General features: G+C 41.9%; 1 protein-coding gene across 2 annotated transcripts in view; it reads right to left on the minus strand.

Moving 5' to 3' along the window:
- LOC138491214 (zinc metalloproteinase-disintegrin-like VLAIP-B) overlaps window positions 1-13,127 on the minus strand; it is a 253,879-nt gene that overhangs the window by 61,257 nt on the left and 179,495 nt on the right. For both annotated transcript variants that reach the window (XM_069617601.1, XM_069617600.1), the window contains exons 15-17: window positions 12,551-12,653; window positions 10,267-10,429; window positions 404-484 (exon numbers count right to left, since the gene is read on the minus strand). In XM_069617601.1, coding sequence (XP_069473702.1) covers window positions 404-484; window positions 10,267-10,429; window positions 12,551-12,653 — 347 coding nt within the window. The remainder of the gene's footprint in view (window positions 1-403; window positions 485-10,266; window positions 10,430-12,550; window positions 12,654-13,127) is intronic.

Genomic DNA, 13,127 nt, shown 5'->3' on the forward strand with positions numbered 1-13,127 from the left:
TTGCCTGTGGGTACCCCACGCCCAATCTCTATGGACCCTCCACCCAGGTGATCCTCCCTCGCTTCTCCACCCTAGGGTCAGCATCCAAAAGCAATGGTCTTTCCCTGGCCACCTCAGAAGAGGGTCCAGGGGGAGCGGGAGTGAATACAAGTTTCTCACACCCAGCATTCTTGATTTCTTAGTACTTTGTGCCCCTCCGAGCCCTGCGGTCAGTCTGATAAATTACTTAATCTAAATATTCATTATATGTGGGCCAGTACCAGATATCTGCATTAAGAACTAGATGGTAACCTATTGACTAAGAAGGCAGTTCAAAGATGAATGTCAAGATGTCAACCCCATTCAAATCACTCCACACTTGCTTTCAACAGAGCAGAACAAGGAATATAACCCATGATCTCACCGCATGTCCTTTGCATTTGCTGGAGCAATTTGCTGATCTGAATATGCTCTCCATGTCAAGACATTCCCCAGAGGAGCACACCTAGAGTTGAAATTACAATATAGACAAGTCAAAACACAATTTTCTTACAGTTTTTGCACAGCTCGAATGCAATACCAAATAAAAATATCCAAGTGAAAAACCCAGCAAAAAGAGCAATCTTCGTTCAGAATGAAAGAACACATTTTAATGATTATACTGATCTAGCTTTCATCATGTATTGAGCCACAAAGCTTGTTAAGTAAGATGTGTAATCTGATGCCAACAGTTGATGATGATGGCTGAATCCGCTTGACCACAGCGAGGGTGGTACAACGCAATTTTAATTTGGACTTTCTATGAGTATAAGAAGGGGCTTGAATGGTTCGATTTCTGTTCCAATATTAAGGTTAATTAATTTTCTGCAACGCATTCTAAGCAAATGGACAAAATGATAATTTACTAATAAATCAATGTAGTAAAATGGATGTCGGTCCATTTTTCAAATCAAGCACATTTCTCTTACGTTAGGACAAAGTGGAATGTGTTCTATTCCAGATTAGGGTTCCATAGCTGGTGCACAATCTATGTGCTCTATCATTGTACATCCCTAGGATTTAAGGAATCCAGCAGACCATGCAACCAAAGACTTGGTTAAAATGATATTATAAACCATTCCTGTCTTTATGACTTTAGACTAAGGCAACTGCCTTGCTTGCTCTGTTAGACTCCTTAATGGATCAGGGTTTGAAAGAGAAAGTGACTCCTAAGGTCTAAAGCTAGATTTGAATTCATGTTAAATTATTATGCACCAGCAACCGCTTTTTGAAAGGAGTAAAGACTTAGATCATGCATAAGAACATTTGGCCTAGCCAAGGAAATGCCCATATCAGAAATATCTGCCAATCTCATGTGTACAGTGGTGGTCATTAAGTTGGTGGGTCCCTGATATCAATGCAACATAATTGATGTGAGAAGAGGAATCTAATGTCAAATCACTAATGGGAGAATAAACAGATAGTTATCGCATCCTTCATTTACATGCAAGTCACAAATAAGGGTGCTAGCTCAGCCTTGGCTTTCCTTAATGGGTTCAGTGGACTAGATCTGAATGGCCCAGTAGCCCAGTCATGCTCCACTTCAAGCTGGAGACCCAAAGACTTCAATCTCATCTGCTGCAATTCTCTGACTTTACTTTAGAATTAAAATGACAATTATATATGCTTTCTATCTCATTTTATTTTTAAATGTATTGGGATGTCTAGTTGGAAAATTGACAGCATTGCGTTAAATACTTCTGTTCCTTTTCCTACGCTGCGATGTCAGGCCAAGTGAAATATTTCTGCATTTCCAAAGGGGGATCCAAAGGTTTTTAAGGATTCTATTTAACTTGCTGAGGTCTGTGAAACTGGATGAAGCATTGCGGAAACTTGTTAACGTGTTTTGGGCTTCCATCCTCATAATTGGCTTCAAAGTTGAAAAAATTTACCAAGCAGGCATATGTAAGCTGCTCCAGAAGTTAATATAGTGCACGTAGCCACCAGTTGAATGTTATTGGGTCGACTGGCTAGTTCCTCTGTCAGATGTTTCATTGGTGCAACATTACATCACGTCGGAGGCTAAAACCGGCAGATTAGCGTGAAGGTCGTGCAGCCTCACATTAACTACGACCGGATCTTCACAAACGTTCAAAGTGAAAATGCTCCAAATGGAACTGTGTGCTAGTGTATCATAAGAGTGCAAGTCTTAAGATTGGCAGCGGCTTCCTACCCAGCTGTATTCAAAACCTTTCAAACAAGAGGTACCAAAGTCAAATGTGATTGGTGTAAAGATGATGCTCTGCATGGGTCACCGACAGGTCCTTGTGTCCCTGGTCTTTTTGTAGTTTTCTTATGGTCTTTAGAATAAATATGGGGTTGAGCCGATTAAAGCTACCAGCCACATCTTTACATGCATCCAGGCACTTGACTTCCATTCGGCAGAAAAGTTGGAATAATCCCTTTTGTCAAAATTATAAGGTAGAATAAAGGCACTGGTCCTGGATAAAAGACATCAAATCTAACTTGGAGCCTCCTCTTTAGTCCATTTTCAATGAGCAGGAAAGAAGCAGTAGTCTGCAACCTTTGGCTTTCCAGATGTTTTGGGCTACAACTCCAATCAGTCCTAGTCAGCATGATCAGTAACAATGTATTGTGGAAGAGGTAGACCAAAATATCTGTAGACCCGCAGGTTGCAGACACCTGGGCATAGGCCACAAATAGTCCAAGGAAATCTTCAATTTCACAAAACTGGTGCTCCATGAATGATACGATTCAAATAAAGTAACCACTATGTATTTCCAAAGTCAGGTTGAGATGGTTTTGTTTAAGTACTCCTTAGGTATTCACTGAAATGATCTTCCACATGCAGGGGCAATGCAAATCAGTACTAAATAGTTTGGAAAATATAGGCCTTATTCAACAGGTATACAGACCGCAGGGAGGCCACATGTGTGAACCTTGAACCCATTCCTTAACTTAGTTATCCTCTACTCCAGGAATAATATTCCCAATTTGAGACCAGAGGAGGACATGCTGTTATCAAAAGCAGGATTAGAAAAAAGGGTGTAAAAAAGAAAATAAAACTCATTTTTCACTTCTTAGAGTAGAATGGGCCGAGCAAAGGCTCCACATTTCAGGAGGGTGTGAGCCAGCATCAAAGCATCCAAACTGTAGAACGGCAAGTACCAAAATAAAAATCTAATCAAAGTTGTATAAAAAGACTAATTGCAATAGGACAGAAACTATTGAAGACACGAGACCCCACCATTGTAGAGACATTCGCAGAGAATGCAGACGAGAAAAGGGCATTTTGGATAGCAGAGAAAATAGACCTGTAGAATATAGCCTTGCGGAAGATCGAGCAGCAAAGTTCAAGAATATGTATTTAAGGCATGAAGTGGCATCTTAAATGTCTCTACGTCGTGCAGAATCAGGTCAGGGGACCCAACCACGGATATGCACCTTTTTATAGTTTTTCATAGTATCAACATCATCAATCTCAGTCTCTGGTCACTTCCCAGTGCTTCAGCTGCTTTGAGGTGGCAAGGTGGCTTGAGAGGATTTATCAGAATGGTGCAGTGGGGCACGCCACAACTGATGTGGTCTACAGGTTTTAGGGCAGGCAAATAATGTTTGATTAAGCATAGCTTGAAATCTTTATGGGGTTCCGATGAGGGGCTATGTTAGGTTATTTTAATGTAGCTAGTAGAGTGCTCTACCACCCAAAGGTATCTTGGCTCTGTAGGCAAGATAGACCCAAGGGAATCATACAAAGGAAAAAAAGGTTAAATCACACCAGAACATCTTTAGCAGAGAAATGTTTATATTAGCTATTTTGGATAAGGAAATGTCTTAAGAACCTTGAGAAATTCAGCATTATCATCCAGCAGTGTTAAGGCTAAGGAGATGGAGTTCAAAAGAGATGGAGCCACGGCAGAGAAAGCCCTACAGCCAACAGTTCACTTCTTAACCCTTGGGATGAAAAGGAGATGGTGGTCAGAGATCTCTAGCAGGTACATTGGGAGCAATTTTATCATGAAGCTAGAGGGCCCTCTGTTCATGTAGAGCTTGGTCTACCAGGCAGAGGGCATAAATTGGTAACCGGTAACTAGCCGAGTTGCTGCATTTTGTAAAATGTGATGTCTCCAAAGATGGTACTTGGGCTGAGCTAACAAGGTTGTATTGCAGTAGTACAGAATCCCCATAACAGCAGATGTAACCACATGTCCTCTTAATCAGAAGGCACACAATTAATCACCTTATTTTTATTTGAAAAAACTATGTGCTGCATCAGGCACTGAGTTGGAGGTCCAGAGAAAGGGAGGCAGACATTTTTAGACCCAGATTCTTAACAGAATCAACCAGGGAGTGGAGTTCACCTAGAGATAGTGGCCAAAGGTCTGCAGACAAAAGAGTGAGATGCAGGAGGGCCTACCACTAGGGCGTTGTCGTCATTAGGTTTCAGCCAATTATCATTCATCCAGGCTCCAATAGCTGATCAGCAACCCTTCAACCTTGAGCAGTTTATTTAAACTTTTGATCAACGCTCAGAATCAGATGGACATCACCTGCATAGGCATGAAAATGACATCCATGGGCATGAATCAAGTTGACTAATGGATGAACATAAAAATTGAAGAGTTGGGGGAAATAGCAGATCCCAGTGGGATCCCACAGGCAAGTGCAGGTCGAGCCAATCTGAATGGTGGCAGGGACAACATGTGGGTTTAGTCTAAAAGGAAAGACCTAAGCCAGCTAAGCACTGTACATGTGACCCCAACATTTCAAGGCGATGACACAGGATGGAGTGGTCGATGGGGTCAAAAGCTGCAAACAAGTCCATCAGAATCAAGCGACCCACCCCACCCTGGTCCCACATTCTACTCAAATCATCAATGATGAACACCAGCAGAGTTTCAGTGCCCAAAGGAATCCATTATAGAAGCCTCCTCTAAATAATTCACAGCTGGGGTGGACCCTTAGCCTCCAGCACCTTCATGAGGAACATGAGGAGTGAGATGGGCTGAAAGATGTAGAGTGAAAAGTGTTTTTCTTTTAATAAGAGGAGTTACAAGGGCATGTTTAAGAGTGGGTGGGAAAACACCATGTGATAAAGCATTCACAGACAGGGTCACTAACGGCATGATATCTAGAGTAATCTTTTTCGATACTTCCAGTAGAATAGGATCTAATGGTGAACAAGATTTCAGCTGCATGATAATTTTGCGAGTTGGATCCTCAAAAACGTGATGAAACGTTGAGAAAGTTACACCATTAGAGGAGAACATAGGAGGCAGAGAAGGAGTTACTATAGTAATTTCTTAGAAAGCAGTTATCTTCCCCCTAATAATAAATAGTTATCTTGTCAATGAAAAACATTGGAAAGAGTTGTAGAGAACCTGGGAAGGGAGCACTGAGGATGAAATTGTGTTAGGCGATGAAAGCTCCCTGGCCACAGACTCTTTTTTAGGTTGATTTAGGCCCTGAAAATCTGAGTGGTAAAATATGAAATTTTAGCAACTTTGATAGCTTGATGATACTTTAAACAGCAGGTCTTCAGCAAGGTTTTATCCTCTGTCTGATATGCTGAATACCAAATTCGCTCTGCTTTCCTTTATAAAAGATTAGCCAAATTTAGTGAATCCGTAAACCAAGGTGCAGATTTTCTTTGTACTTTACTTTGTTTTCAGGGGGACTAAAGCATCAGCTATGAGTGGAAAAGAATCTTGCAGAGCAGATAAAAGATCTTCAGGGGAGATAGGAAAAGATTGCTCACATTGTGCTTGAATCTGAGGTGACAAGACAGAAAAGTTGACTTGTCTGCATAAGCATTGTGGTGTGGTGTGGTGTGGTGTGGTTGGTGACCTGATCACCAGTGGAGTCTGGGGTATGATAAGTTATTTATAACACGATTAATACCCAGAGGTTTCTAAGCGTGGATCAAACCAGTGTTGCTCCGTGTTGTCTTGCTTCCAAGGTAAGCACGTTGCCCCTGAGCTATCCTCCCAAGACCCTGATTACTGTACATAGCACCAACAAGTGGTCTCATCAAACCACTTACAGGCAAGGATGAACTCTAACTGCATTTTGGACCCTGTACAAATTGTAGAAACTGAAAATCTGCAAGTGAATTAATCAGTTTTGAAGTGTGGAGGTCAGAAAGACCATCAGACCTAACACTGAAATCACCAACAATCTAATAAGAGGCATATTTCAATTGTAGATCTGCAACTAAATCAGAATAATCCTCAGCAAATAGCGAGTCAGGTCTCAGGGACGGTATGTGGAGATAAGGAAATGCTGGAACATTGTAAATGTTGTTTAAATATAATCGCCAATAGGATCAGGTATAGAAGTATCAGGGATTCAAGTTTCCGTGACACAAGCAAAGTCAGGCTCGTGCATCAATGAGTGATCATTACACAATAAAACAAACAGACCAGGCAGTGAAGATGAGAAGTATGAGGAGAAGAAGGGGCTTAGATCCAAAACTTGCCTCACAAAATTGATTTGGCTTGGAGCTAAAATTGTTCTATTTCTTTGACTCTATGAATTTAGGGTGGTCTCACCAGGAGTTCAAAAAAGCTTGCAGCTCAAATTGCGAAGAGAACAAAAAAAAGACAGCTTCCTTTGATCATTGCAGTGCTAGTGGACAGTCCATCTTCTGAACTTCACAGTCCGGAAGGTTGTCGGGGACACTTGCAGGACTGCCACATCAACAGGTAGAGTGCTGAATACCAGTGTCCAGCAGCCATTAGGCTTTCCTCTGGCAGATTGCTTCAAATGTTCTCTAGAATTAGTTAGGAAGAGATTCTGCACTCCTTTTTTAGGTCCTTCTCTTCATCCAATGGATGGACTTGTGTGGAGCCTTTACCCCCAACAAGGTCCCAATAAATGCTTATTCAAATTGGTGCAAATGGTTCAAAGAGGATTCACAGAAGGGGGCCTAATCGCGTTACATAGTCAATTTGCCACTGCAGATGTTGCCAACTTAAGGCCTTCTGCATGGGACCAAGCCAGGGATATTCCTTGTGATGTCATCTCACAGCTTGACATGTATAAACAAAGTTAGAAGGGATTCTCAGGAAGAAAGTGAGGCCTGGGCATATTGAAGAATGAAGGCCAATTTAAGTGTAGGTCCTCGTAAAGCTGAACTTTCATGTCCCTGCCATCAACCGCAGGTCAAAGGGACTGCAGTCATTTTTTCCTGGTGTGACTTGCCCATTTTGTTTGAGGACCCTATTATACACGCAGCTTTTACTACACAGCCCCCTTGCCCCGACCCAGAGGAGGTATGTCATGTTCTCCTGGGAAAGAGAACAGTTCACCCAGTCAGAGGGCATAGGAAATCCGGAGTACAGCCACGATTGGTTATTGGTGAAACTCCCAGGACCGGATGCAAATAGTAAATTGCTCTTTGGCTCCAGATCACAATTGAAAACAAGCAGATAAAATAATGACATTACTTTTTGGCATTACGTTTTGGCAATGTAACTGTTTGTGCCATCCTCATATGCCACTATTACTGAATGTAGCTTTATATTTAACCAACGCACTTCCACCAGACAAATGAGGAAATACATTTAGGGCCCGATTCATGGAAAAGAGTGAATTTTTCCAGCAAAGGCCACCGCCGCGAACGACACTGCGTGAGCCTGTGTGCAGAATAAAAAATGCGCACCCCGCGTATTCATGGAATTTTCTATGCAAAGTTACTGTATACGCAGAACGCCCCTTCACACCTCCATGCAAAGGAAAATCAGCCAGAATAGCTACCTTTGCGTGCTCCCCCGGGCAAGAATACACGCACCCTTGAAACAGTGCATTGTGTCACCCGCAAGCGTGCCTGCATCTTGGAGATCCTGCGTGGGGTCCCCCGTAATTGTTACCAGCACCCCACAACATGCATACGATGTGTCGTAATTCAGGTGAAACTCCGAATATCTGTGTGCGGACCCTTGTAAACCATTCCTGCACCAAACTACACTGCATACGCTCACCACTAAATCCAATTGGATCCCTGGCTGTGTACACTCACCCCTAAATCTGAACTGCAAACCCACCTCAGCGCTGCGATTCCAATGCGCAAGTGTACTTACACCTGCATTTGGGTGGTGGAGAGATGGAGGGATTTGCACGGGCATTTCGCAGACTAGAGGTTGCGCGGTCACATCTATGAACACGCTTTGTTCTGCGCATTTGTGTATGTGTGAATGTTTGTCCAAAGCCGTCCTGCCTCTTTGCCCCCCGTTATCACCGATAGAGGGAGCTGTTGCCTTACGCATACGACAATAAGACTTCAAGTTCATCTTCCAGGCAAACAAAGTATTTCAACAACGAGAGGGACACCACTTTAACAGCATACTTGAAGTTGCAGAGACAAAAAATACATTTAAAAAAATAATAAAAATAATTTAATCAAGCACTAGTTCTCTAACAGAATAAATTTACTTTTTTGTCAATGTGCTTATGTATTATGCAATGATTCAGTGTAATATTTCTTGATATGTATTTTATCAATGTCCTTTTTGTGTGCGTTTTAAATTTTGATTTCAATGTACTTTATTTTATAACCTCATGTCTACTTCGGATCATGCTGCATGTGAACTGTATTACTCTGACATCCCTCAACATTATATATTTGAGTCCCAAACCACCAAGTGCAATAAGACCACGGGGAACAGATACAACAATGGGTCGTATGTACTATGTTGAACTTTCAAGGGATTCTGTGAGATTTTGTTTAAGGTTACTCCTCCTCCACATAATACAAGCAAGATCTTTTACATGTTATGCCCTATTAAATTACCTTAAAATACACCAAATAATATATTTACACTCTGAACATATCTTCCTTTATGCACATTACCCTGTGTACACAGGCTTTTGCACTAGTTTAATAATATTTGCCTATGGGGAAGGAAATCTCTGCAGCACAACTAGGTGTTGGTAAGGAAGTACACACCTGACATACATGCTAGATTTACAACCACCCTAATAGACTCCTTTTCACTTTCTTATGCAAATGACTAGCGAGGACTAACTATACCCTAACGCCCCCACACCTACGTATTTAGAAAATAATGTACTTGTTATATGTTTTACTTAAAGACTTCAAGTTGTAGCTACATGCACTCCCGATCATACTGGTTGGATAGGTCTGTTGCTTCAAACGCTTAGCAATTCTAGCAGGCTAAATACAATTGAAAAGTGGTAGCCATGGAACAAGTCCAGGATCCATGACTTCTTAAGACTTCATTTGGGCATCCTCTGTGATGTTCAATTAACCCTGGGACCGCCTTGCAGAAGCAGTTGCAAGACACTACTGAGAAAATTCAGAGAGGAGGTGCACTATGCAACTGTTCAATTTGAATTCACGGCTCTGATTGCATGTGCCTACTCCCGTTCATAGTACAGGACGAGTGTCTTTCTTTGCCTTGCTCAAAACGCACGTTACTCTATCCGAAACGTATTTTACCCCTGCAGGCGGTTGAAAATATGGCACCAGCTTACTACTGAAATTGTAGTATTATGCCAATTCGTTCAATGCACATATACAAACTGCAAAGTATTGTAATTTATCTACATATGTACATAGATGCGTTTCTGAAGTTGCTCGCCCCATTTGCAGACATACGGCATGGAAATAGGAAACTCTTACAAGGTGTTAAAACGGAGACATCTTAGATGATCGTGAAAAAACATGGTAATCATGGCTAATAGGCAAATCTCAAGAACGGATGGAATAGGACAGTATTGCATGTGTTTTCTGAATGCAATTTTTCCAAATGTAAGTTGACTATTTATATACCACTTTTAAAAAAAAAAAACTGTCGATGGCAATTATGGGTTTGGTATATAGAGGGGGTGGAGTTATAAGTAGGATTCTAAGGGGATCACCCCCTCTTTTCGAGTAAAGTGTTAAAATCATAAAATGATTCAGCAAAGATGCATTTGAAAAAAAATAAAAGAATCCGTTTAACACTCATAAATTGTTTAGGACATCTTGAAACTGACAAAAAAATCCAATCTGGGGCAATTTGAAGATCGGCGTCGGCATCGCTGAGCTTTGTCTTTGTACGCTTCTTTACTTTTCTACATTTTGAGAAGATTCTGGTAGAATGCAGACTTTAATTTGTCACTCACTCGCCCACAAAATACCCCAATGATTTGCAAAGAAACCAGTGGCAACCTGAAACACGTAATACTCAGTGTGTCAAGATCTAGACCTGCATTCATCTGTGCTTCGGTGGTGCAGGCAGCAACACAACTGCCCCGACAGGAGGCAGAACTGTTTGGACTCACCATTTTGTCACCGCATTTTGTTCCAGTTGGTGTCATGCCAATCAATTCCATGCCGGCTGACGGGGGACTTAATGCTTTGCAAGTCCCAAGCATGGCACTGTTGGCATAGATGGATGGAGTGTCCGACCCACCTGTGCAGTATAGTTTGCCACACTTAACATCCCTGTTTAGTAGAATGAGAAAACAGGGCAGTGGTTACTCACAGTTTGGACTTATTCAACATGTCATACAACAGGACTATACAAATGAGCTGCTTTGTTGTTGTGACAACTGTATTAGAACGATCAACAACCCTTGACAATGATGCAGATATATTCTTGTTGGACCATCAAAAGCAACACAGCTAGTCAGCTTCTTTCAGCACACCAGAATTTGCTGCAAATGTCCAAATCTGGCAAGATAATAGGTAACTTCATTGTGTGACTCCAATGACCAAGTGGATAGCTTATTAGTTAACCACCAACCAATCTCAAACGTGACCAGCCTACACTTTGCAAGTTCGAACCTAGATACAGGGCCAACTCACTATCCTCACCCTACCAAGATTGATATATTGGAGTACCATCCAATGGGATGATACAAGCTTTCATGTTAGTGATTAGAAGCATGAGGAATCTGACATGGATACAATTATTATTAGTTTCATAAGGAATAAGGGAAAACATGTGGAAAGACTAAGAACTTGGGATATTAGTGGTACCATTCTACCAGAAGATGCACAAAAGATGATTTGCATGGTTGGGGCAGGTAAAAAACATTTTATTCACAAAATCAAAAAGAAAAAAAAAGTTTAAAGGAGACTTTTTTCTAAATGAGTCTTACACTTTAAACACAATGGACCTCATTACGAGCATGGCGGTCTGGGAACTACGGTACAGGTAAGCATGCCGGTACTGTACTTTCCGGACCACCATATTATGAGCTCTGCTTGCGGGTGCCGTCTCACCCGCCAGGTTGTTCCTGGCGGGTGTAACGGCACCTGCGAGCAGAGCACGTCGGATGCACCGGCACAACTCTGAATGTGCCGGTGCATCCGACGTCCCCATCCCAATTCAGCCCTTCACTATGGGGCAGAATGAGGATAGGGAGGCCCTTGATTCCGGCACCCGCAAATGGGCAATTACCGGGGCCGCCAAGGTCGGCATGACCCGGTTCTTGCCCATTCGAGGGTGCCTGAAAAAATGCACCTCTGGCAGCAGCCGTGCCATTTTTAACGGCACGGCTACCGCCAGAGTTGTAATGTGGCCCAATACATTTTAAAGTTCATAAAAACATCACAAAAAAAGAAATGTACTACAAGTTTAAGATTCATGGGAATAAGTATTAATGTTAGATTTAGACATGTTAATACAATATAATTCTAGAGTATGTGGCAACTTTTTAAAGCGCAGACCAGTTAAAAAAGAATACACATTTGAAAAACCCCAAATAAACGTTTCTAAAGCCTTATGAACCAATATTGAGAATTGTTCCAATTTTAAATTTGTGATTTTGCATACTTTAAATGTTTACGATTTGGCTTCTTTAAAAAGAAAAAAAAACAGAACGATACCATAGAGTGACAGCCAGTCATTGTAAACATTTTTAATATTCAGTCTGATTAGATTTAAATATACTGTGTCTCGTATTGAGGCGAGGATAGTCCTGTTTGTAAGATTTAGCAGTCTGATCATTTCTGCTTTATGTTCAAGCCAAGGACTAGCAGGCAATCTGGAGAACGTGGGGTGTGAATCTGGGCGGAGCAGTAGCAGAATTACCTCAAGAGCGTGAAAAAGGGGCACACTTGAATGAGCCATATTCGTGAGTAAGTGGGCAAAAATAAATAAATAAAATACATTTTAAAAAAATGGTATAAAGGGTAAACCACGAAAACAGTAAAAATCAAAGGGGGAAGAAATCACCCGGATGAACGTGGATTGGGACATTGTAAAACGAGAAAGAAAATTGACAGCAAGGGCTGGAGCCCATCCACAATAGCTGGGTGGGCAGGAAGTCAGGAGAGTTGCAATGGAGCAGGGACATTTGGATATTAGAAATCACAGGTGCTGGGCCATCTATGAAAAGCTGTGGGCAGAGGCTTATAAGGTTATAAGCATTAATACGTTAAAACACACACACACACACACACACACACATCAATCCTTTTCATAGAGCCCCAAGCATTTATAGGGTGGACTTCTAAACCACTGTGTGCCCCATACTTTTGCAAAGGAGTTATTTTTTTCTATGTCCGTTCTTCAACTTCACAACTGCATACAGAAATGCTGCAGCACTGCATACTTACTTGGCCGCACAGGCTACATATTTACTATCGGTGTACTTGCAGAACCCATAGTATACACCTCTTCTGTTGATTTGAAAACAGGAATCTGCACCCGTCACAGCGGCTGAAAAAAATAAATTAAAAAAGCATTGGCAAATCCAACGATATTTGATAGTCTTATGCCAAGGGCAGCCTGACAAATCAAAATAATGCCACTGTTTTCCTGTTCCCAAGACCCTCCTATAAAATCCGATCCCTCAGGGTCTTCCCTTAATGCCTTGCTGACTAAATTTCCCAACGCCCCTTTCCCCGTTGATAGCGCCCTGCTCCTTTGCATCTCGGCATCCCTCACTGCGCCCCGCTCCCTTGCATCCCGGCATCCCTCACTGCGCGCCCCCCCCGCCCCCTTATTTATGACTTGTAAATTGCTCTGCTGCTCCCCGAATCTAGTTACACAATCAATACATACCCTCATAATAATTATAATAAACCCTCATGTGCAGGTGTGGTAAGTGGTCACCATAAAATAAGTACAAACTTGAGCACCTCAAACCGGCCTCCATATGTCCTTTACTGTCACCCCATGCAAGTTATAGCT

The sequence above is a fragment of the Ambystoma mexicanum genome, chromosome 10 (assembly GCF_040938575.1).
Source record: "Ambystoma mexicanum isolate Mex_15411 chromosome 10, UKY_AmexF1_1, whole genome shotgun sequence".
Lineage (NCBI taxonomy): Eukaryota > Metazoa > Chordata > Amphibia > Caudata > Ambystomatidae > Ambystoma > Ambystoma mexicanum.